Source organism: Anser cygnoides, chromosome 21 (assembly GCF_040182565.1).
Source record: "Anser cygnoides isolate HZ-2024a breed goose chromosome 21, Taihu_goose_T2T_genome, whole genome shotgun sequence".
In the NCBI taxonomy this organism is placed as follows: domain Eukaryota; kingdom Metazoa; phylum Chordata; class Aves; order Anseriformes; family Anatidae; genus Anser; species Anser cygnoides.
In genome coordinates this window covers 2,314,704-2,340,644 of record NC_089893.1, presented here as the reverse complement: position 1 = coordinate 2,340,644, position 25,941 = coordinate 2,314,704, and the positions used below count along the sequence as shown (strand labels likewise).

The window sequence follows — 25,941 nt, the reverse complement described above, 5'->3', positions numbered from 1 at the left end:
TTGGGGCAGGGGGAATACGAAGGGCAGGAGGTGGGGAAGGAATAGCCAACTGTCCAGCCTGCTTAACAAAAACCTGCCTGCCTTTGCCAGTGCAAAACCTTTCAAATATTCCACTTGTTTCCTTGAATTTGCATTCCTGTTGCTGTGTGGGTACATGTCCAAGCAAAGCCTGTGCTGTAAGAAACAGTCCAACCACAAATTATGTTTTATTGATAAACCTGAGGGCAGAATCCCACGTTCCAGCAGATGCAGCGGTTGAGCAGAGGCAAGGGCACTGCAGCAGCGCAGGGGTCACCCGGAGCTGGACACAGCAGCGAGACCCCAGCGACTTTCCAGCTGACACTTCACAACATCTTGTGCTCTGAGGAACTGGGTTTGCTGCTTAATTAATTCCACATTTGCCTTCCAAGATGATTAAAGTGGTGCCTTTAGTCCATGAATTAGTGCCATTGCCTGAAGTCATCCTCTTTCTCCAGAGGGATCTTCTTCAGCACGGGGACTTCATGTGAGGGACTTCTTCAAGGAGACATGCCTACCTCACGTGCTTGAGATTTATATGATGAATTTTTGCTCCCTGAATTATTCAAATTTCTCTTTTCATTACCTGGATTTCTTACACAAGAAAAAATCTGCCCAAAGTGGAGTGTGCAGCCTGCCCAGGGCTCGCAGGCAACACTTGCTGCTACGTGTGCGTAGTGCGATAGCGGCGATAATCACTAGAGCTGAGTCTGCTGGGCTTCTTTTGATATCAAAGGGGATTTTTTGCAACCGGCTCTGGAGAAAACACCAATTTTTTTTTTCTCCCCTTTGAATTAACATGTGCTTTTTCCCCCAGATTCAGGCAGGGAAGTCTTGTGGGAACTTTGAGACAAGTTGCTGGTTTTGTTTTTAAAAATCTGCACGCACACACACACCCTTTTTTTGTAGCTTAGAAACCTCTCTTTGTGGCAGAAGGCTGGGAGGGTTTGAATACCACATACAAGCGTAGGAGGCTGACTGAGACCATACGGCTTTATCATTCATTAATTCCTGTGTTCATTCATCCTTCTATTTAAACTTCTCTGTAAAGACGGTAGCTACAGATGGTCTTTTGGTACACGCTTTAGCTCGGAGACCTTGGCCCCGACAAAGGGGTACAGAGGGAGCAGCAGAGTGTACAAAATATTTCCAACCATTAGAAATCAAGTTCTTATTCACTGGCAGTGCCTGTTTTGAAAGTAAATTTATGCAAAAGCGTCATAACTTGAGAAACAGGACATTTCGAAGAGTCGGACTTAATAGGCAAACGTTAGCTGTATTTTTGTTGTTTATAGGTGTGCTTCAGAAACTTGAGGAGTAGTATTTCTTTAGCTGTGTACTTGTCTCTGTGTTGCACAACATAAAACTCTCGACTTTCTCCACTGACATAACCAGCACTGTGTTTTAGAAAAGGAATTAAGGATTGTGGGTTTTGCATGTTATTTTTGTGCTGGATCACCATTACTGTGTAAACTGGCAGTTTTCCTTAAATCTGCCAGCAGCATTTTTTATTTTTATTTTTTGTATCTTTCCCAGCAACACCAGAATTGTTTTCTGCAGCTCCCGTGATGGTTTCTGTGCTGGGAGCTGGGGCCAAGCAGCGCTGGGACGCGGCGGGTGTTTTTCTGTAACGATTCGCCAGCCACGCCTGGGGATGGTTGGGGCAGGGGATGCTCTTCCCAACCCGGTGGCAGGTTCGTGGCAGTGCGTGGATGTCCCCCGGGACCACCATTCGGCACGGTGCCGAGGCTGCGGTGTCCCGCAGCACCTCGGGCTGGCTGCTGATCCTCGCCGTGCGTTCTGTTTGCTCGAGCCTCGGTGCAGAGACATCTGTGCCGCATTCCTGACGCGTTTGTGTCAGGCTTTACGTGTGGCCGTGACGCTGTGCTGAGCGGGGGTGTTACAGGGTCGGCACTTGCTCCTTCGGGTGCCCCCAGCAGCTCCCGTGCGTGCCCCGGCCGCGTGGCTGCCGTGTGCCCTGCAGCGCAGCGGGGGCCCTGCCCTCCTCGCTCTCCTGCACCCTGACACCCTCCCCTGTGCGGAGAGGCAGGGGCTGAACAGGCTGCCCAGTGCTTTCTCTGCAGCAAGGGTTTGGGCCCGTTCCCCTTGCCTTGGCTGTCTCCCACATTGCAGGCTCTCCCCAGTGGTCAGCGTGATGCTAGTGAGAAGAGGGCTTTGGCCATCAATCCTGTGTCTGCCCAAGAAATCCACCTACCAGTGGGGCTACAGACTGCTGAGGGGGGCTGGTCTCAGCCCATCTATAAACATTCTTCGTGAAAAGTAATTAAAAAAGCCGGAGGTGCAGCTGCGGAGGAAACACTGACTCCTAGCAGGGACTTGCCACCTCTCTGACATCCCGTGGGGCTCAGGGTCCAAGTGCTGTTGTACGGGGGGGGGGGGCACAGCCAAAGCCGCCCGGGATGTGCTGGGGGTGGCCGGGGACAGGCCACTGCCACTCGTGGGGCTGCGCAGCTCGGCACCGAGGCTTCGATTCCTGTCAATGAGACAAAGTGAATACAATGCCAAGAAGCCTTCCTCTGTTCTCCATCTGGTTTCACTGGGGATATTCAGGGAATGCAATTTCCAGCTACCCCTCATCTGAGAGCAGGTGCATGGGTGAGGTGTGTTAGCGGACCCTTCGGAGATGAGAGCATTTTGGAGGAAGCATTTCTGGTCATGTTCAAGCCCCATCCCTGTGCAGAGGAGGGACTGAGCAGGTTTCTCGCTGTTGCAGGAGTTGGCAAAGCTGGTGGCGGCTCCCAGGCGCTACTCGGTGTCTGCCCTGGCCCCTTTTGTCCTTCTGGGGCTAAGCCGGGCAGTGCCGAACGAGCGCCTGTTGGACACTGTCCATGGATGCAGCTCGCCAGCTATTGGGGAGTGAAGAGGAGATAAAGGCATAAAAATGATGGAGCTCAGGGCTTTGTGCCAACATTTCCATCACGGTTGGGAGGCAAAATGCGTAGTGCTCTGCCTTGCCTGGTACGTGTGTGTTTCACAGCGAGCGTGTTCGTGGCAAGGGCAAGTATCAGCGCTGTCTTGTTTTCCTTGCAGAGACAGGGCTGCAGAAAAAACAGGCGTGGTGAGATGTGTGCTGCTGCGGGGGGCAAAGCGCAGGGTGCGGGCACCCCTGGAGCCCCGCAGCGAGACCCTGGCTGCACGGCGTCGGGCACCGGGATGGCAGTGTGCCGGCACTCACGGAGCAAAGGGGCCCGCGGTTCATTGCTGTTACTGGAGGTGGAGGAGTAGGAGAAATTTTAGCATGGAGTTGCTAGCTTAGAGGCATCCCTGCTAAATCTGGTCCCAGGGAAACTGAGCGGCGAGGTGGATGGCAGCTCAGGGTGGAAGCGTGGAGCCTTCCACTAGTGCAGGTCTGCCGGCTGTGAGCGGCTGGGTGCAGGGAGAGGCAGAGCGAGCAATTCTGTTTGCCTCCAGGATGCGGGATCTAATCTCACCATGATTAAGCTGATTTCGTTTTATAGATTGGAATTTCTCTGCGATAGAAACTGATGAGGCTAATGTGAAAAATTTACTTAATAAAAAGCCTCATTACCTGATGCTGAGGGGCTTTGGAACCAAAGCAAGCGATGTGCAGAATGTTTTGGATGCATTTCATCCTTTGTGAGGGAAAGTTGGGACTGAAAGTTTTCTGTAGGAAAAACTGAATTCTGTGATCTTGTTTTTACACATGCTGTGCTTAAATATTAACACCAATTGAGCAAATTGCCTTTTAACTGCCTTTATTTGCTTTCATTAACAGTATAATTTAAAAGCTCCAGAATTTGCATGGAACCTGTTGTGCATGTTGGGGAGGGGGGTGAAACTGTTCATAAATTAATTAATCGTGAGAAAGCCTCTTCCAAGAGGTCACGAAGCACAAGGACAGCTCAGGGATGACTGGGCTTTTCGGTGGAGTACACAGCGTGCTTTTGGCTGAGGCTGTGAGGGAGCAGAGCATGCCGTGAGGGCTTGCGCCTGTGTCATAACTTGGCGAACTCGGAAGGTATTTGTTTATTTTTAAGCAGAATGTCTTTTGAGCTAAGTTAAACTAATTACACTGTAGCTTTCAGAGAGCTGAAGACAACACTCTTGGTATTTGTGTACCAGGATTAAAACTGATGCCAGGCTGCATCATGGAGGAGGGTCTTTCAGTTAGAAAAAAAAAAAAGGAAAGAACTGTCTTGGTCGTGTCCCCCCTCCCCTGTTCCTGTCCGCACGCGTGGGTGCTGGGCGCTGGCACGAGCCCCTGGCTGCAGTGTCCTTCCAGTGTGACATCTGCCTGCATTGTTCCTCCATGACATTACTCGAAAAATGCTAAAAGTTTCCAGAATGATTTCACCGAATCACTTGCTTCCTTCTGTACAGATGTTTTTGTGGTTTTGGAGCCGAAGCCAAATCAAACATTATGAATGAGATACAGAGACCACCGTGTGCCATGCGATATTGAAAGCTCCTCCGGGAGTTCGTTTATACAAGCAATTTTGACACCTCTGGATTTGATAGCCGTTCCCGAAAAGTATGTTTTACTTAGGAGAGTTTCGCTATCAGATGGACTTTCTGATGGACTTGATCCAAGCCCTCACTTTCCCATTCATTCCTGCTGTCAGTCACAGACAGTGCCCTGCACCAACAATGCTCCTTTCTCTCCCACACCGCATGCACATCTTTTTTTTTAAGCGTAGGAAAAATATTTTCAGAAATCATGCTTATGAAGTGCTGATAATGAGCATTTTGTTTCTTCACCTTGGGAACTTGGTTGGAAAAATGGGAGGCTTGTGGCTGCAAATAGGCCCAGTAAAAACGCTCGTTGTTCTGAGACAGCTTTTTCTCTAACCTTTCACCCCCAGCAATCCTGATTTTTGCCCTCTTTAGAGCATTCACCGTCTTCTACCTGGGAGGGTCCCTGGCATTTTAAAGAGGAGAGGAGAGGTGGGGAAAGCACTGATTTCTGCCTGATGCTTCTGTTTCAGGCATCTGGTTCTGAAAATGTTGGAATATGTTTCTAGCTTATGCTTTCACAGGGGGGAACAGCTGATACCTCCTTAAAAACAGCCTATACAGAAGGAACTAAGGTTACGGAGTTGGCTGCAAGCTGTGTTTGGGGCTTTTGCTTCTCCCTGTCACTGCTGCGAGTTGCATTTGATGGCGGTGCCCCCAGCCGTGTCTGGGACAGTGCGGGGGGCCCTCCCGGTTGCTGTTTTCTCTGTTCCTCTTTGCTGCTGCCACGGGGGTGCTGCTGGCAGCGTGCTCTGAGCAAACCAAAAGTCCTCCGGCAGCAAGGTGTGCCAGGGCTGTGGCACTCTCCTGCAGCCTTGCCTGCAAGCTGGCATCGCCGGCCCTGCGCGGGTACCGCTGCTAGCGGCTGACCCCGCCGGCCCCTCCTGCTGCCACCTCCTCGCTCTGGGCAGTTCAGGCGCTCACCAGCCCAGCGCAGTTCAGAAACATTAATTTACTAGCTCATTGCCCAGCTTCTAATTGGACATAATTAGTTCTTTGTCAGCCCCTGGAACTTGGGAGGTGGCGGAGGGGATGTGGGCACAGGCAGTGGCACTGGTAGGAGCACTGGGGGGTCTGCACTGCCCAGCAGGGCCATCCACACCCCAGTGTGCCCCCCTTTTGCTTTTTGCCTTCCCACTCCTCTGAGCATCTTCTGTCACACCCAAGTGACCCTGGAAAAGAAAAATCCTTACCTACTGAAGGAGGTAGAGGGGTACATTTCTAGCTGATGGTTGTAACAGGAAAATACTGCATAACCTTTGCTGGGACAGTGCAGGGCTTCTCCAGCCAGGTCAGGCAGGGTCAGAAGGCACTCTCCTTGTCTGCTTATTTCCCATCTAAAATACGAACTCCATGTGTCCTTTGTAAGGACGTAGTTCTGGTTGTATTATACATCAAATTTGTTCTGCTTATTTGAATAATGGCTGGGAACTGTGGTTCCGGTTTTGTGGCATTTTGGAACAATCTGTGATTTTGCTTCGGTTGGCCTGTGTGGACAGAATATTCCCAGACCAGATTCCTTAGCAGATGAGAAAAGTGAGTTAAATGTGTGGTGACTGGGTGGGCTGCAGGGTTTTCTTGCACTGGCAAAGCAGTTCCAGCCTGACAGGCAGCAGCATGAAGTGTGACGTTCCCCACGTTTCCCACTTCTGCATAACTGATCTGCTAGTGAATGTGGGGCATGACAGAGCAAGAGGAACATTAGCAAAAACTCCAAAAGTGTTGATTTTTGCCACCTGCCAAAGGTGAGCTTTGCTTTTGGGCGTTCAGCACCCTCCACCCCTAGCTCTTTTCTCGGACCTGTTGCTGCTGCTAGGAATAGTGGTTTCACCTCCCTCCTGCCTCCTCTTGTTTGAAAGCATGCTACAGAGAAACAGGGAAGAAAAAATTAATTCATTCCTGAGCAAAACCAAACTGCAGTTGAGAAAAGCCTTTCAGGGGAATCCTTGCAGATCTCTGTGTTTTAAGTCTGTCTAAAGGTATCTATCTCTTTGGGGCTGTCTGAAGAAAGGCTGTATAACAGCCAAGTATTAAGGTTTCATTAATCAAAGACACTTCCACTGCCCCTTTACAGAAACACAACTGCTTTGGCTGTCCTTTGCTGACAGCTTGCTAATTCATCTTCCTAGGGAAGAAGGGGGGGAAAAACCTGCTGTTATCTACTTGTGCTGCAAAAACTTTAGCAATTGCTTGTGTTCAGTGCAGTGTGGCTGAGTGGATATGTTTATTTTAGAAGCTTAGTCCCCATGCTTTGTGTAGTTTTCCATGAAGTTAAGTGTTATGCATTGGCCCCTGCACCTGCAAAACGTCCCTATAAATAAAGGAAGGAGTCTGCTTATTTGCAGGAGTCATTTTGCCAGTTCCCATCCTTCATCAGAAAGCAGGAAGGGTGGAAAACAGAAATCTGTGTTATGTGAATATGTATTTTAAGGGAGAGAATTGTGCTGAGCGGCTCTTCTTGTGACTCTTCCATGGGGGCAGGTCCCTCTCTCCTCCGTGCCTTCCTCTGCTCTGGGACGCTGAAAGCAGCCCCAGGAGCGGGTGCTGCGCGCCACAGAGCTCAGAGCCAGCGGTTAGCGGTGCTGCCTGTTGACACTGTCGGCACTTAGTAAACGCAAAGCGATGATTATAAATAATACATTGATTTTAAGCACGTTAGTCCCCACGTGCAGCTCATCCATCGTGTTTATGCGGGAGACGTCTCCGAGCCCTGCTGCTTTAGCCCTAGCCCCAAGCCAGAGGGGTCCTCCCTCCACCTCCCCCCCTTGGCGCAGCGGGCACCGAACCGCAGCACGGACATGCCTCTCGTAAGCTGCCATCCCCGGCTCATCCAGGCTTAAGGAATGGGCAGCGGAAAGACCCCGCTGGTACCTGAGTCGTGTGGTGGGGTCTCCCCGCAGAGCTGCCACTGGCACCTGATTCACAGCGTGGGACTGGGCCCCGTGCAGAGCAGGGACTCGTGGGGCTGCCACCCTGCTCGCCGTGCAGCTCCCTCCAGGCACCCATCCTGCACTGTCCCAGCGCCCACTGGCCCCTGCTCTGGCTGGGGTCGCAGTTCTCCACTGCACCTGCACGTTGCTGTTGCTTTTCTTTGCTCCTCTCTTGCCATCGCTCTTCCGAGCCGTGCGTGGGGCAGCACCCCCACCATGCTGTCCGTGTCGGGGAAAAGCTCGATGTCGTGCCCACGAGCACTTCCCAGAAGGTGTTTGTGGGAGCGATGGGGAGACTTCTCTGCTCCCTCTGCATCTGAGGGGAGCGAAGGGAGGCACATCTGCTGCTGGATTTTCAGATGGCTGAAAAGTGTGTAGGAGGAATTGAATTTAGGCATCTTTACTTCTAGCTGCAAAAACAATATTTTGGAGTCCCTAATAATAAGAAAATGTTTTCATCAAAGTACTTTATTCATATATGTGCTGACATCTGGAGAGCAGAGATAGATATTTTCCTTAAGACTGTATTTTCAACCCATGAGCTCTTCCCTTGCTGTTAATTAATCCTTTGTAGTTTAGTGACTGATGAAATCATGACTCTATGAAATTTTAATCCTTGCGCTGTATAGACACAACTGACATTATCAGAGGACCCCAGGTGTGTTCTTGAAATTAGTTTGTTGAATCTATTGCATATTTGATTACCTTATAAAAATCCTGAGGATCTGGGCCATTCGTTTGAAAGAACACATTTGCCTATAATTTCTGTGTGTCTCCAGTTAATGTTTTAAGTTACCAGCCTGGCTGCTGCGGAGGGAGAGGAGCAGGGGGCAGAAAACAATTATATAGGATGCATCAGAGATGGGGGGCTCGGGGTGGGAGGACATCAGCATCTCTGTAATGAGACGAGTGGATGGGAAACACGCATCTCCCTGATGTGCCAGAGCAGCTGGGCTTTTGATGGATTTATTTCATCCAGCACGAGTGACCCAGAGGAGCTGGCAGGGAGGGGACGCGATTGCTGCTGTGAGCTGATGGGAGGGGGAGCACGTGCACCTCCCAGCAGGAGACAGAGGGTAGGAGATGGGGTGGGGGCTCACAGGAGAGGAGGCGGCCGTGCACAACTCAGCAGGAAAATAAAGCTGGGTGTAGCCTGGTGTAAGGTCCTGGGGGGACACCACGATGTCCCCTCCCACCCCGGTGCTGGTACTTGCAGCTCTCTGGAGAAGCACAGAACAGGGAGGTGGCTTCTGGGGACATCCCCCCGTCCCGGTGCAGAGGGGTGGGTAGCCCCCACTTGTGACACATTGCCAGCCCCATCCCTGTGGGTCAGGTCTGTTGACCACACCATCTGCACCGGGCTTGCTAAGGGGCAAGCCCCCATACCCTAAAATCCCATGTTTATTTAAGTCTCTTCTTTGTACCAGCCATGCTCAGCATCCTGTTTTCTCCATTCTCCCTTTCCTTCCCATTTTTGGGTCCCTGAGGAGTTTTGCCAGCTCTTCCTCCCCAGACATCGGGATGGTGCTATCCCGGCCATTGTGGCAGTGACCCAGGACGGATCCCAGGAGGTCCCTGCCCGGGACCACAGCACCAGTTTAGCTGTGGGGGTCCCAGCAGAGCTGTGCTGAGGCAGTGCCCAGCATCGCACCCTCGTGGGCAGCCCAGGACCCAGTCTGCAAGCATTACGCAAGCAGGACAAGCTCTTGTGTATAATTAATTGCTCCAAACATCTGAAGTCATGCCAGAACCATTACCTTCTGCCTCTGAAGTGGGACATCTGGGCAATTAGGAGCTATGGGGCTTTTATGTTAGTAGTACTGGACTCTCCTGGCTGTTTTTCCAAAACCTGAAGTACGTGCAGTCTTCACGTACAAGCTGGGCTTTCAGCCTCTGTGTCCAAATGCCCAGAGCTGCCCAGCCGGCCGGTGGGGAGGACAGACCGTGGGGCAGGGGTGGGAGCAGGGCAGGGGGCTGGGGCTGAATGCCGACAGCAGGCAGGTTGTTTTAGCCCCGGCAGGGTTGTTAGCCGTGACACGATGCTGCCACGAGTAAAACCTCCGCAGCCCTGTGCGCTCCTGCCCGCAGCGCAGGCGCTGTGGCTGCGTGGCCCAGCACCACGCAGAGCAGGGAGGCTGGCACGTGGGTCAGCACCAGCCTGTTCTGAGAGACGAGCCGCCTGCAGGGGCCCCGCTTAACGTTTTCCCCATGTTCCCATCACTTGTGGTTAAAAGTAATGAAAGGACAAACCCAACACTTCACAATTTGCGGACTGTGTTAATACTCCAATGGGATACATGCTGCTAAGGAAACCAGATGATGAATATATTTTTAAACTTGGAATCCATGAACCACTTATTATTTCTGAATTAGGAATCAAAACATATGAATAATCACTCCATTGCTGCAGCAGATGTATTCGGCTTTAAGGTCACTTTGCTTTTTTGTTTAAATTTTGTATTTTTAAAAATAAGTTCCTCTGGTTCTCTCTTTGACACCTCTGACATCCATGTCATGTTTGCTCAACTTACTAGTCAAAACAAGTGTTATGCCAAGCGCAGTGCTGCAGGGTCAATGTAACCCATGAAAGCAAACACTATTCTTTTATTTTTCAATACATCAGTGTCACCAGATGCCCGAAGAATACGGATGATGATTTTGGATTGCCGAATTGGTGCTGGCTATTCTAAGTAGGGCTGCATGAATCAGAATACATTAACCCCTTGGTGTTTGCGCTTCAGCCTGCCAACAAAATGCACCAATGCCTACACGCTGCTGAGACCCCATTTCCACAGCCCAGGGCTTTTACCGGAGCAAACGCAGGCAGGTCGTGGTGCTGGTTGCTCGCTCCACAGAGCCTGCTGTCCCACAGCAGCACTTGCCACGGAGCTGCTGAGGTCGATGCAGTTTCATCGCTTTGTAAAACCCGGGAGGGGGACCAGGGTATTGGATTTTCAAGGTGAATATTATAAAGTGCCAAGCGCATCTAACACTAGCATGGAAAAGTACTGAGAGCTCAAATGGGGTTGGTCTCCAATTTCAAAATCCTTTAGCAGTTAGACGGAGTATAGACGTGGTTGCCTTCTTGTTGTTCTGAGATTTTTGTGTTGGTTTCAAGTCCTGGCTGTTCAGAGCAGTGCAGTGGAGATGCAGGTAGTATTGCCTGCTTGAGTAGGAGTAGAGCTGCTTCAACCAGTTATTGTAGCTCATGGCACCTTTGGTAAAGATGGTGTCATTCAGCAGTAGCATCCAAAGCATCCCTCCAGAATGTTTCTGAGACGAACAGGACAGGTTTACTGAGGTCTTCAACTGGGAGTCAGGGTCTGGGGGCAGTGTTTGTGCCCATGGGGGCTGGCAGCAATGGGCAGGGGATGCTGCCTGCTGTTGGCATTGCCACCAGCATCCTAGATGTGCTGAGCCCCTGCAGGTGGGCTGCGGGCAGCACGGAGCCGGGAATGAGCCCGATGACAGGGTCCTGCCCTGCCCCTAAAAACCCTCGTGCTGCCAACATCCCCCTTCCCAGTCAAGTGAGCAATAACGAATATTGAACAAAGAAAGTTGATCTGGATCCAGGGCATTTGAATACATCTTAAAAATAAATAAATCTCTGCAGCCCAGTGTGCTCTTGCCAGTTTTCCTCTGGCGAGTGGTCTCAGTCTGTAGGCCTGGAAACATGCTGCTCCCTCGGAGGCAGGTTTAGGGCAGCCAGGTGGAAGGTGTCGCCTGCATGTGTTGTCCCTGGGCATATACAGTAGATTGGGATAGTCGCTGCCCTTTTATGGCATTTATGAATGTTTTTGCATGTGCAAGATCTGAGGAAAAAAAAAGATTTAAAGCATACTTTTATAATTTTTTTGCTTCCTTTTTACGTAAGGTGAGGCAAAACAAGAGGGATCAGTTTCTCAACTTCTTTAAAAAGAAGGGGAAGTATCGGCATGTTGGTGAAATGATGTCAGCATTCTACTTGAAGCTGCAGTTATAAATTGCTTCATGGCAAATATAAATATTGTACAGGTACAGGGTTTTAGTGACCTGTATTGAAAGCTATCCTCCACCCTTTTTTTCTTTTTTTTAAATTTCAGAAATAGTAAAATCTTTATTTCCAGCTCCTGCAAGATTTTATTTAGAAGTAGCGGTGGTTTGAGGGCAATTTTTTTTTAATCTGTTAAACCAAAAGAAAAGTCTCTGCTCCCTTCCCCCTTTCCTTATGCCCTTAATAGCTCTTCCTGCTATTTTAATCTGCTGTTTAGAGATGAGGGCAGAGCAGCGCCTGTGCAGCAAGCGAGTGTCCCTGGCAGTACGTGGCTGGTGCCATCGGCTCCAGCAGGCGTGTGGTTTGGTGTCACGAGCACCGTAAATAACCGCGTCGGGGGGGGGGGGGAAGAAACCCTCCCTGAGATACAGATATCAAACTCTTATCTGAGGTGTGTGCGCTTGCTTTCTCCTTATCGCCGGCTGTAAGTAGCCGTGTGATCCTGCCTCCCCGCTCCCTGCTGCGCAGCCCTGGCCGTGTCCCGGCTCCTGGCGGGGGCAGGCAAGCCCGTGGGTGCTGCACCATGGGGAGATGCTGGCCCGGGGCTGGGGGCGATGCTTCAGGCCCCCAACGCTCCCAGCCCCACCGCCTGACTTCACGTTTGGGCAAGCTGAACCGAGGCAGCGCTCTCCCCATGCTGTGATTGCTGCATCCCCAGGCTCCTTCCTTATCTCTGCTCCCAATTTCATTCACTTTTCTATTTGCAGCCAATATACAATGTGAGTTTTGTAGTCTGCTTTCCACCTGGTGACCTTGGGTTTTCCACGAGATCCCCACTGTAAATGAGATGTGGCATTGTCGCATGTATCTTGATAAAATATATCAGTGAATGAATTGATTTTCATATTGATTTACTGGGGCAAGAGGGGCGCGGGTGAAAACCAGGCATTTGGTACCGACACACTGCTGCTGGGCAGAGCCCCGCGCCTGCTGGCAGAACGGGCAATGGACAGGGGCTGGCAGCCCAGGGCCGGTCGCTGAGAAGCAAAATGGCAATTTTGGGCCAGGAGGCACATCTGGCGTCGCTCTGCGAGCCGCTGTGCCTGCTCTTGTAAGCAAATCCGCGCGCTCAGATGGGCGCTCGGTCCCAGGTCCGCACTGACAGGTGATTTGTGTTATTAGGATAAGTGAGCCTACCCCACGGAGATATTGTTTATGCTCCTGGCTCTCAGCGAGCAGGGCGAAGGAATGTGCAGCCTTTCTGAGTGAACCTGTTACAGAACTGGCAACTTTTTTTTTTTCTTTTCTGAATTATTTAACCTGATTACATTTCAAACGCTAAGCCATGCCAATCCTATTTTGTCCACCTTGTGCTTTATGCCTGTGCATTGTATGCACCGAGAAGGGAACACAGCAGCCTACGGTTCCGTATCTGACAGAACAACGTATTTATAGCCCGATATAAATAAAATCAGAAGGTTCCTATAAAACTCTGTTATTACTGCAGTACAAAGTTAGAAATGCTTGAGGTTTCTGCTACTTGGCTCTCACATACGGCAATGAATATTTTATAGGAAAGGAAATACTTAGTGTCTGAATCTTTTTATAGTGCTGCTACTTATAAGGGTGGTAACCTTCCAGATCTCACGAGCAATGGCAGCAGCCCCTCCACCTCTCATGGTGCCGACACGTGCAGTGCAGCGCTCAGCCCCCCGTGCCCCGAGCTCCATGGGGTCTGGTGATGCTGCCGGGGTGCACTTGCTGCTGCTGTGCCCCAGCACTGACACGTGTGGCTCTGCCCAGCACCTGCTCTGAAAAGCCAAAAGGCTCCCTGGAAAATACACGGGGGTGGTGAAGTTCAGTGCTGCTTCAGGTGTGGTACAAGGATCTCTAACTGTTGCACAGGCAAAGCACAAGGAGATACAAGCAAACATGCTGTGAAGTTTGGAAGGATGGTTTTATTTCTGTGCCTTTTTTCTTTTTTTTCTTAATGTCTCAATGCATATTTTCATCTTGCTTTTAACGTATTAGGACTCTGAGATTTCACATATGTTATGCTTGCCTCCTGATTTCCCTGTTGTGTTTTAACTGGCTGCCAAAATGCGGTCTGGGGCGGATGGAGGAGTGATCTGCAAACCTCTGCAGGCCTTTGGGTTTGCTCTCCTGATGGCAGCCTGCACTGCAGCAGTGCAGAGCCATGCGTTCCCAGCTGGGCAGCACCTCCTGGGTCAGTGCTGGTGTCTGCCCAGCTTCCTGTACTTCAGATGCTGTGTTTTAGTACTGTGGGCATGGCCAGAAACTTCATAAAAGTGGTTGCCTCAACTTAGTCTTTTTCAGTGAAAGTGCCATTCGCATAATCATGACTGAATGTTTTTTTTAATGGCAACCTGTAGAGTCCATATGATTTTTCAGTGGATTAGGTGCCACATCAGTGGATATGCACATGGTAACATGTGCATATAACGTGTATAACTGTTTTGCTTAGCCCTGCAACCTGGGACATCTGTAGGTGGAAGCAGGCTTGTGCTACCATCTTCCCATTTTTCCCCATTTTCTGCTCGTCTCTGCCCACCACTGCTGGGCACGACGGCAGACCTGCTTCTCTGCAGCGCACGCGCGTGTCGCTGTGTTTATTGCTGAGAAGTTATTGTCACTGCCTGACCTTTGCAGCGGCCGGGATGAAGGAAACTGATGCAGCTTTTCATTGCAGAGGGATGCTGTCAAGGTTGCTGGAGCAATCAGTCCCCTGGCTGAGCCGGCCAGGGGCTTGTCTGGGGAAGACTTCGGGTGCAGGCAGTGCTGGGACGGGTGCTGCGTCAGCTTCCCTTAGCCCTGGAATCAGGAAGACCCAAAAAGAGGGGTTTTGCCCGTGTCCTTCCTCATGGAAAGGCTGGGGTGAACATGATAGAAAGGTCTATGCACAAACGTCCACCAACCGCTCATCCTTAAATATCAGAAAAGATGCATGGCCACTGGGGCTAATGCCTCCTGCTGACAGTGGGCTGGGGTGAGGCTTCCTTGCACAGCCCCGTTCTGCACTCTGCAGCATGGGAAGTGAGTGCTTAACCTTGTTGTGGATGTCAGCTCGCCTTTATTTATTAGCTGGGCTCCAGCAACGTTTCCTGGCACTCGGCAGTGCATAAAGCCAGCCCGCGCCAGGGCTGTGTATGCGACGGCCGATACAAGGTGCCACCGCGCCACGGGCGCTGATTTCCACGTTGGAGGTGACCCTGGGAGCAGGGGGTGCCGGTCGGTGGCAGCGGCAGTGCATCAGCTGCTGAGGTTGGTGATGCTGGCCCAGAGCTAGGTCTGGTTTTTTGCTCTCTGTTTCAGAGTTAACTATTTCAACAGGTATTTAGCAAAACTCCGCGCTGTTAAAGCCTTTCTTTGCCAACGAGTTTTTTTTGATTTTTTTTTTCCCTGCCTTTCCCTGGTAGCCGTGCGTCCTGCCAAGTCTGTGCACAAGCCTTGAAATGACAAAGTACCCTTTAGTTAATTGCACAACGGATCGCCTAGAGTTAAAAGTTCTGATTTATATGACTATAGCTCTAACTGCTCAATAACACAGGCCTGTAATCTACTTTCATTTCAAACAGAACTGTGATTTATGGGGCAGCATGCCGCTTTAGCTCAGAAATGAGGTGTTCAACATATGCTCTGTTGACATAAATTTGGAATTTATCGCTCTTGTCAAAACTGCCTGTTGGACAAAGGTGCGTATTAAGGCAATAAATGGCTCAGAATAGTTTTCTGTCAAATTTCCTAACCATTGTATTCAGTCTATTTGAGGGAAAAATATATACTTAAAAGTAATCAAATGTCCAAAATCCATGCATCTTGCTTTGAATGGGAAGTGCCGTGGTGGGGAGGAGGTCGTGGTGCGTGGGGAGAGGTTTCCCCAGGTTTGGCTTCTGGGGGAGGGGGGCGTCTTTTCTGCTCCTCTTGAGAAGGAGGGGGGGGGTGGGGCAGGGAAGGGAAACTCATTAAATAAAAACGGCAAGAGGCCTCTTGCTGCTGGTGGTGTTTTCTACGCCCCTCAGCACCCTGGGGTGCGCGATTGGCAGGAGAGCAGGCCTGTGCTGCGTGCCTGGCACGCGGCAGGGCTGGGGCCGGGTGGTGAAATCCCCGCGATAGATCTTTGGGAGCTGCTCAGAGGTGTGGGAGCATCGTTCCCCAATGCCGGCCTCTCCCCCAGGATCGCTGCCGTCGTGGCAGGATGGGAACCGTGGGGGGGACGCACCACGAGGTGCCCCTGCACCCGGGCTGTGCCACCGTCCCCGCGGCCCCTCGGAGCGGGCAGAGGTGCTTGCCACCAGCCCTGGCCTTTTCACACAAAGCACCCCGTCGGGAAAACTCATAATTTTTACACTGCGCGGTCTCAACTGGCTGAGCCTGGAATTACTGTCCCTTTGAAGTGCTTTTTGCGGGGCATTTACGGGCCTTTTTAATTGCCTACAGCTTTCGAGAGGCCTGCCTGCATCCCGGCTTTTGTTTGTCCGTGCTCCCTGGTGCTCGCTCGGGTGGGGGTCTCGCTGCCCCTCGGCACGCGGCTGCACGCCAGGGAAGCCCGGTCCAGCCCCCTCTCCTCCTGCAAACTCCTTTCTGCTCCCTTGCACCCAGCTGGGGCAGCACACGGAGAGCTCGTGCCAGGTGCCAACGCATCCACGAGCAGCATCGCACGACCTGGAAGCTGCAGCTGGCTTCATACTTAAGTGTGCATCCAGCAATTTATCTAACAGTAGTTTAAGAGGAAAATTATCTTTAAGGAAAAAAAAAAAAAAGCTTTGAAATATTTCCCTACTAGGGCAGGTGTTCAGTAACGAGCTCTTCCTCCCAGCCTTCATTTCCCCACACGGCCCCGTTTTCCCGCAGCAGTCTGAGTAGTCAGGGTGGGCTCACTGAATGCTGCAGCAAGAGCTTGCCTTTGGCTCGAGGTTCTGTGTCCTCCAGCCACGTGGGTCTTCTTCCATTAAAAGAAAAAAGAAAAGGCACTTTTCCGATTGTCAGTGCTTTCAATCCCATGAGCATCCTCTTGGTTAATATGCTTGGAAATATATTGAATATAATTTCAGCATCAATAAGAAAGTGTGGTTTTATCTTTTTGTACTTGAATTTGGGCAACATTGCTGAGAAGCGATGTACTTTAACGTACTTTTTTTCCTCCCTTTTTAAAGGCACAACTTTAGTAAAACTGCACAAACACATATTGATCTTTCCCCTCAGATCTTAACAGCCTGAGCAGCTGTAATACCTTGCTTACATCTGCCAGGTTTTGTGCAGTTTTGCAACATCTCCTTAATCCAGTGAACATAAATAGAACATTTCAATCATATTTTGCTAGCAGGAACCTAGCAGATAAAGCGCTTTAAGACCTTGTTGAAAGAGACTGTATAAGATTGTGAGTGATAAGATCGTCCTATAAGCAGACGCCAAATGAAAAACTTTTGTTCCTGCTGAAATTTGTTGATAGAGATATTGAAAATAAATTACTCGGTGAGAACTTGAGCGCTTTAAAACAATAAGCAGGTTATGTAACTACTGGAAATACCAACGCCAAAGTTTGATGGCAGATGCAGATTTCTAGGAGCCATGGCACCCGTAAGATTAATAGGCTCTTTTGTTGTCTGTGGCACCCTGCTCTGGTGTTTTTCCCCATTTCTGTCCTTTTGCTGGAGGAGGTAGAAGGGAAGTCTTATCTGTGAGCCCTGTTCGAGGACCGAGGTTGGCATCAGGAGCCGTCCCATGGTTACATGGGTGAGAACAGATCCCTGCCTCGTGGTTTAAAGGTGACCCGTGTTCAGCTGACTGATAGGGATTCATAACGGAGCCGGGGTGGGGCAGTGATTTTTGTAGGGCGTGCGATGCAGGGAAGGAAGCTGCCCACCCCCTGCGGCAGGGAGCACCCACGTGATGCCTCTTGGCACCTTCACAGGGGCAAAGTAAAGTGATGCCCTGGGGAGATCCTGCTCTCTCCAGGCGGGACCTCGGGCACGCGAGCGGCTCTGCTGTCCTGCCACCCCTTCCTGCTTGTCCCACGTCCCCCCACCTCGAGACTCTGCGCTGAGCGCGGTGCCTCCAGAGCGCTCCTCCTGCCCAGCTCCGCTTCAGCTCAGCGCACGCTCAGCTCCTCCGATCTTGACGCTCCTTCCAGAAAACAAGAAGGAAATATTATTGTTGGCCAAAAAACAAAAAGATTTTTTTTTCCCCTTTTGTGTGCCTTGAAGATAAGCAGTTCTCCCACAGCATTCAAGAGAAAACATCCCCCTTGACTCCACGCTGGTGTTGCCCCTGCAGACGTTGAGCACCAGCAGAGCTGGTGGCAGAGGGGGGACAGCCCAGAGCTGGTGGCAGGTCTGGTCCACGTGCCCAGGGGGCAGGGAGCCGGGGGGAAGGACACGGTCCCCGAGGCTGGCAGGTAGTGGGACTCATCGCTGCCGGGTGCAGTTTGTCTTTGCTTGTAGAGAAACATCCAGAGGAGGAGGATCCACAGCAGAAAAGGGCCATTACCTCCTCAAAAGAAAATGCTTGAATGCAGTCAGTGTAATTAGATATAATATTTTCAAAGATGAGTGTTTTTATTCTCAGGATTGCTTGACAAAAAAAAATAATAATAATAATTCAAAACCAGAGCAATGCATTTCTTAACACTCACTTTAAAAAAAAAAGTTTTACTTGAACTAATTAACCAATTACATTTTAATTCACTGAAAATGTGTTCTAGCCTCCAAGAGGCAAGTGCAGTAATTTTGGTGAAGATGCTGTGCTCTTCCTGACAAAGTGGTTTAAACCTTGCTTTAGGTGCAGAACTCAGCTCAGCCTGAGCTACAGAAGTGTGACAGGCATGTCCATAATTAAAAATGCAAAATTAGAAGATTGTCACTTATTTAGCTGACTTCTTGGCAGTGGAAATCTGTCAGGAGGCTTGTGTTTTATTTATTTTTGCAAGGCAGATAAATCCTTTGGATTCTAAACCGCCTTGGCCTGAATTCGTGCATGACTCTTAATCCTCAGCTATGACACAGTGAATTCAGGACAAGCTTGATTAATAATTATATTATACAGCAAAGTCGAGAGTTTAAATAAACTTGCTCTTTTGCTTTTTGCATCTTCTATTTTTCCCCGAGTGTTTGCTCAGTGCAGAACTTGACAGGGTTTCTTTCTGCAGCCTAGCATTTCAAATGGTTCAGTTTAACATCCTTACAGAGCTTATTTACAGGGCAGAACATGGGGCTGACTGCTTTGCACGTTACCTGAAGGATTCATCTGTGATGGTAGATGACTTTTTGCAGAGTGCATCACACTGCTGCATTGTCTTGAAACAAGTCCTGGGCAGGCAGCTTTCTTTCCTGGTGCAAGCATGGGAAGCCCTTTTCAGGTCTCTGTCTGGAGTGTTTAGTCACATGCTTTTCATTAATTTGTGAGCTGAATTAATGAAATTGTCCTAATTTGATATGAAAAAAAAATCTTGCTAAGAGTGGCACTTTAAGATATTTAATTTCTTTTGGTCTTCTTAACAGATTAAACATCTGTAATGTTGACAAATATTTAGATGCAATCATTTTGCATTGAGAAGTGCAAAGGAGTTTCATTCTTTGTGCAAATGAAATGATTGAGTTCTTTGAGCAAGCAAAAAGGAGGGGGAAAAAATCCATCCCAAATCTTTCATAAATGTCTTTGGCCATCAGTGAAATACTTACAGCTCAGAGCATGAGCATACTCTCAGCACACAGGTAAAGGCAAAGTTGCCTCTTCCTTGGCTGTGCAGAGCGGGTGCTGCTCAGGGCCGAGCACCAGAGCGGGGTTGCCTTCAGGATTCACTGTCTTGTCTTGCACAAGACCATTTCTGGTTTGTGTTTGGCAACAACACAATAAAAATATACTTGTCTTATTGCAAAGCGATGGTAAATGGTGGATTTGATCAGAGGTCAGCATGTAGCTATTTGGTGTGTTACTTCTTAAACACATACAAATGCTTCTCTGTTTACAGAATCTGATTTTGAAACTTTGCACATGCTTCTGCTATCGCAAACTCTTCCCTGCCATCAGTATGAAGAGTTCATGTTAAATGGGGTGTGTCTCTTCGGCAAAAGTCAGTAAACTTGGCTGGAAACATTGGTTACTTGGGGATTTCTTTTTTTTTCTTTTTTTTTTTTTTTTAATGCTTCTGTCAGTTGCAGAGCTGGTTGGTTTGTAACAGCATATATTTATCAGCAGCTGACATCATCAAATCAACTCAGCAGGCTCTGCGTGGCGTTTCCCCATGTGCTTGGACCAGCGACTGCTGCTGCGTTGAGCCCTGAGACGCTGAGGGGTGGCACGGGCAGGTGCCTGGGGAGAGGGTCTGGGACGGGACAGGACGGCCGGGACAGGACGGCTGCCCCTGGTCGGCGGCACTCGCAGGGCCACTGCGGGCACCGCGCTGGGCACTGGCATCACGCCGGGATTTCAGCAATGGCCCCAGGAACGTGGTCCTCCTGTTTGTTTGTTCGTTGTAGTCCGACATGGACGGTGCTCCTGTCCAGCTCCATGCAAACACCGTCTGTTACGTGTTGTTTCGTTTGATGGAGTGCTCCAATTTGCTGCGGGTTGTTTGCTACCCAAAAGGAGAATAAATGTCTTCACAGCAAAGAAAGGAAAGCGGCGCGGGTTCTGGCTCCTGCGGCCAAGCAGCATCCGCTGCCCTCAATTCGCGTGCCCGGGGCTGCAGGGGGAGTGATGGGGGAACCCCAAAGTGCCCGAGAGGGGCTGCAGCGGACACCCCATCCACAGCCCTGCTGTGCTGCACGGGAGTGGCACCCAGCACCTTTGGGTGCCTGAGAGCAGGCGCAGGAGGGCAGGCTCAGTCCTGGGCAGAACGAAGCCATCGCTGCTCCAGCGTCTCCTCTGCCCATGTCTTGACAGAGACACCGGCACGACGCCTGAACCATGTGCACCTTCGTGTGATCTGGGACATGCAATTTGCCCTGGCCCTTTTAGACATGCAGTTGTGCAATTCAGCCTAGGCAGATTTTATTTTATACGCTGTGGTGCCAGGAAATGGTGAGAGGCATGTTTCCTGTTCACTAGCTGATGATTAATTTTTCACTTGTGATTTGTGTCAGGCTGAATTTGGATAGAAGTTGGGATTTAATTAAAAATGCATACAAAGAACCTCTAGGAATTTTTTTGGAGTGAAGCTGCAATTTTATAAAGTGTTTGACGCATAGTAAGAAGTTCACTGAAAAAAATGTTTAGTGTCAACACCAAGAATGACTAACGAATACAAGGGGCTGATTCCTCATCAGTGTGTATCCCGTGGCCACGCAGAGCTCATAGATGTCTTCTGCGGCAGAGTTTTTTATGCTGGAGAGGGGAGAAAACAACAAAAAGCTTGCCTGGGCTTTCAGCTCCCTGTTGGTTTCTTTCTTTGAATGACCACATTGGAGGCTGAATTAGCTGAGTGAACAGAAACAGAGAAATGCAACTTCACCTGCAGCAGCCCCTGCCACGTCAGGGGCTGGGTTAGCACCTTTGAGCAGACTCCAGTTCTTGGTACTGAGCTATGTCTGGCTTCATGGTTTGGGTTTTTTTAGTTATGTTAGCAGTGAACTTGCCCTTCTTGAATATATTTGAATAGTTCATTTTAATTTCTCTCTCAGTAGATTAAAGTAATACAGTATACACTATCATAATTTCAGATTTATTGAATTTATTAAAAGAATCCACCTGTAATAATGGTGAGAAATATTAATGATGAGAAGCTCACCTAATCAATCCTGGAAACTCAAACAGGAGCTCCCATCAGGACCTTTCCTAAAGCACTTTGTAAACTTGAACCGGTTTCTGCCGGGCTCCTGCCCGCAGTGCCCCGCGTGCCCACCCGCACACAGCAGGGCTCGGGCCTGGGGATGGAGGCCAGGGGCTTCGTTCCTGTCCTGGAGGCCAGCACCTGGTGTTGATGCTGTGGGGACCCCAGTGGGACGCCCCCAGCGTGCTGGCCTCCCCACAGCCCCCCCCACCACGCCAGGCACGCACTCCTGCGGTCTGTGTTCCCAGCAAGCTAACGAGAAAATTCACAGGTAACGTGTAGATTTCATGAAATATTCAGGAGGTTCTTGGTGTTAACGCTCGGAGTAAACTTCCCCCTTCGTGCCCTCCCCTCTCCCCGCACACACGAGGACTAATCCGTCTGTTTTCCCCTAGGAAGCTGCACAGCGGTATGAAGACGTACGGATGCGAGTTGTGCGGGAAGCGGTTTCTGGACAGCTTGCGGCTGCGAATGCACTTACTGGCTCACTCAGGTGGGTTGCAAGCGGGGTGCTGGGGGCGGGGGGAGGCACAGAGAGTGCCCACCTGGGCCCACCCAAACATGCTGCAGCCACCCAGCTTGTGCATCTCGTCCAGAGGAGGCTTCATCCTCTTCAGAGCAGCAAATTGCAAACTTCCAGTCCGGTGCCCATAACTTGAGGTGTTTTTTTTTTTTTTACTTTGTTTTTAAAGTTTGTTTTCAGTTCTTTAATTGGGGAAATATTTTCCAGGCTAGGCAGCTTGGAATAACAAACTTCACGTACCACTTGTTGCTCTGCGCTGCTGCCAGAGGTCCCGCGCCGCGGGCAGTGCCTGCGCCTCAGCTCCTGCGCGCCGCTCAGCGCGCGTGTCCAGCACCCTGCTCCTCGCGTGCAGGCGCCCAGCACAGTTTCATTAGCAAAACCATTGCAGAATTAGGTATTCTTTGTCTAATGAATCTAACTATCGGGTTCAAATTATGCAGGCCCTTTAATTAAACAGATATAGGAAGGTTGGAATGCTGTGCTAGCGAGGAGGCTTGTGTTCTGCAAGTCAATTTAGCCTGACATTCCTCTTGGTCATGCAGCCCCATGTACAGCTAGGGTTTTTTTTAATTAAAGAGAAAAAAACACACCACAGGCAGCCACTGGACCTGTTTGCTGAAACGTAGGGGGATCCTGGTCCCCTACTGAAGGGGCAGTCACCGAGGGCAGCTGATCCCGCAGCTGAAGTCATGCTGGCAGGGGGGCTCCCCAGGGATGCTGGTTCCTGCAGCCCAGCTTCTTTAAGCAAAATCCCACCATGCGTGGCAGCATGGGTGCTCATCTCATTGCCTCCTGGGGAAGTACGCTGCCCACCATCTGGGGCTGCCTCGCTGCTTTTTGGGGGTCAAGCCCACAGGGTGGGCTCCGGCCGGGGACTGGGGTGCCGGCAGGTCCGGAGCCTCGTGGTGCCGGGCGCGGAGCAGGCGTCCCCCTCCTCCCCGCGGCTCTGGCGTGCGCGGCTTGTGTTTGTTACTGTCGCTTTGGCTCACAGCCCGTCCCTGGCCGGCCGCCAGCCTTGTGGGTACAGTATGTACAGTGCACGCCGAGCCAAGTTTGTCATCGCGCAGGATTAATTTTTTCTCTAATCTGGCAAGGGTGGGGTGGGGGGGGCAGGGTGAGCTCTCCCAGCACTCGAAAACAGCCACGGCGGATTCCAGCGCTGTTATTTATTAAAGCATGAGACCTTTGCACCTCTCCCCTCGCGTCCCCCCGGCCGGGATGAAGCGAGGCTGTGCAGGGTCGGCAGCGCCAAGGCTTGTTTTCAGCGCCCGGCATGCCGACGCCGCGATCCCAAGTCTGTTTGCCTTGTGCGCAAACTGATGATTTAATTAGGAGTTTGCCCCACGGGAGATGGGCACACCGGGACGGGTTGTGGCCCCCTCGCCCCCTGTTCCCCCCCTTCAAAGGCCTTATATGCCAAAGGTAGTAAACGTTGAATGTAATTGCAGTTTGCATTTAAAACTTAACTAACCGAGTGTTTATGAGTGATACCTGATGATAAAAGGTGTACTTAAGCTAATGAACCAATTAGGGAGCAGGTCCCCATCGCCCCTCTGAGGCAGGGCAGTGGGCAGGGGGTGCACAGGTCCTGCCTGTGTGTCCTGCTGCACGGGGTGGCTGCCTTCAGGAGCAGTGCTGCTGGCTCTCAAACCTCAGCTGCCAGAGCTGGATGGCTGCTCAGTCATCCCAGTCATCCGATTTTTGCTTTCTGAACAAACTCTTCCTCGAGTGGGACTGGAGAAGCGATGACCTTCTTCTCAAGCTGAAATGCTCCAACACAAGAAGGCAAAACTGAAAGAACCCAAACAGGAATTTGCATGTTTTATCGTCATGACTATTGACCACTTTGCTTCTTTCTAAATACAACCTGCCAAAAAAGTGATGGGGACATAAATGAATATTATACAGGTGGAGCTAGTAATTATAATCCTTATAAATGTCCAAGCTAGCCCAACGGGGGTTTTTGTGGTGCTTGGTGTAGCGCTGAGGTTATTCGGCAGTGTTATCTCAGCAGCTTTCAGGTGCATGATAAATACTCCACCAAATGTTTACATTTCAGTGTAGGCTTACCCTTAATGAAGTGCAAACTATTGGTGTATGTGTGGTGCAGCTACATTAACACTGCCCACTCCTAACTGAGATGTGCTTGCAAAAACTTAAAAGATTACATTAGAAGAATGACAGAGAGCTTCCTTTCCTAGAAAAATTCATTGTCAGGGAAAGTGAGATGAGAAAATCCCAGCTTGGGGGGATTTACTCCTTTCCTCCTGGTTGCTTTGCCTGTACTTCTGATCGGGAATCTGTGCCTTGGAGATGGATGCCATGGCCTTTCCCTTCTCCAGACTAAATGGGGACAAATCTGGGCAAGGCCATGCGTGCTGGAGAGGTGCAGTGCGTGGGCAGCAGCGTGCCCTTCTGCAGCAAACTGAGGTGCCGCCGCCGCTGCCCTGGAGCCGCCTGCCCGGCTCACGCGCAGCTTTCGAAACGCTCGGGCATTGTGCAAACTTTGGCAGCCTGGCGTGGGTGACAACCTGGAGCCTCCCCGCCAAGGAGCAAAAGCACTGGGCGCAGCAGTGACGGGGTGGGCTGGCGAAGGGACGGTGCCTTCGCAAAATGCCCGCCTCGGGCAGCGTGCCCCTGCCTTTGTGCCTCGTTGACCTGGCTGGGCTGCAGCCGGTGGCACGGCCAAGGTCGAGGATGCGCCCTTGCGTTTCCTGAGAGCTGCGGGGCGATGGAGGAGCAGCCCCGGGGTTGGTGCGGTGCTGCCCACCTAGGTGCGAGGTGCTGGGAGCAGGATGTGGTCCCATCCCCACTGAGCACACATCGAGGAGCAGGATGCCAGGTGCTCAGGGGGTGGTGGTCCGGGGCGAGGAAGCAGCGGGGCACCTGGCTGGGAGCAAGGTGTGTGCCCCAGGCTGTCGGAGGATGGGCTTCATTCTGCCAGGATCTGGCACTGCGGCTAGTTCACCCGCTGCATATCTCTGTAATGAACATAAACTTTCCTTCCCCTTCGCGTTTGGTGGTTATCTCCCGATGAAGCACTGAGTGCTGGAGGATGTTTTATCAGAGATGGAGGAGATAGTTCATCGCGGTGCCTCGCTCCTCCCTCCCCACGGCCGCGGGTATTGTTCGCCGGTGTTCGATGTAAGACGGAGCAGAAAGGGAAGCGCTGAGCCTCTTTGGGGATTTTTCCCGCCCCCCCCCTGGCTGCCGTCCCGCGCTTGGTCCCCGAGTGATGTCAGCGGCCTGCCGGCAGGTCTGGATGTTCTGCCAGCATTCCTGCGTTTATGATCATCCGCAGATGTGCATCCAAGAACACACTGTACCCACAGCAGAAATTAATGCAGGCTTGACTGCCGGCCAACCCGCACACACAGGAGAGAGGAAGAAAGAAAACAAAAACTGTTTAATGCTGTTTATAAATTATACACTGCCTGATGAAAAATACATTCCCCCCCCTCCCCCCAAATCCTTTCTGCCTCAAGAGTCTAAGCTGAGACCAGAAGAATATGGTTTGCTTTTTAGCTCCTGTTTTGGCTCACTTCCTAGACCTGGCTGCTGATTCAGAGCCAGCTTATTTTTCCCCCCTTACCTGATAAAATATATTTATTTTTCACCCGTCACTGCTTCTCCTCTCTCCCCACTTTTGGCTGCTCTTTGTTATTTAAGGTGTTCTGCTAAGCATTATGCGGAGAGCGATGCCAGGACCCATTACACCATAGTGCTCTCTGTAGCAAATAAATCTTACGCACATCTGTCTACATTAATACTGCTAAATATATGTGATCATCGCAGTGCAGCCCGTTTGCTTCCAGGTTTCTTGTCGTGCATGCTAGATGGGAAAGTTATGAAAGTTCACTGTAGGTCATGGTGATGGAGCCCCCCCGGCCCCTCTCTGCAGGGAGGACAGGCTGAGACCTCTCCCCACAGGCTGGGGACGAGCTGGCGAGCAGCCCCCTGCCCCGAGACTGCGCCTGCCCATCCCTCCCTGTGCCGCGCACGATCCATTTACATGGCTTTTGTGTTTTTTAATACTGCTAATGTTTATCATTTGCCCAACAGGCTTGACAGATTTTGTTTCCTGTAGAGCATCGCGGCTTTAAAGCCCCCTTGTTGCTAAGTAGCAGCCTCCCTGTACTGTAATGGGCTGATTTCGTATTCCGTTCAGCACTGTATCTTATTTTTGTATGCAAGACAAAGTGTTTTGATGGAGGAC

At 50.7% G+C, this 25,941-nt stretch overlaps 1 protein-coding gene across 2 annotated transcripts in view; it reads left to right on the top strand.

Moving 5' to 3' along the window:
- Nucleotides 1–25,941, top strand: part of ZBTB16 (zinc finger and BTB domain containing 16) — a 91,991-nt gene that overhangs the window by 23,607 nt on the left and 42,443 nt on the right. For both annotated transcript variants that reach the window (XM_066981283.1, XM_066981284.1), the window contains exon 3: nucleotides 21,598–21,695. In XM_066981283.1, coding sequence (XP_066837384.1) covers nucleotides 21,598–21,695 — 98 coding nt within the window. The remainder of the gene's footprint in view (nucleotides 1–21,597; nucleotides 21,696–25,941) is intronic.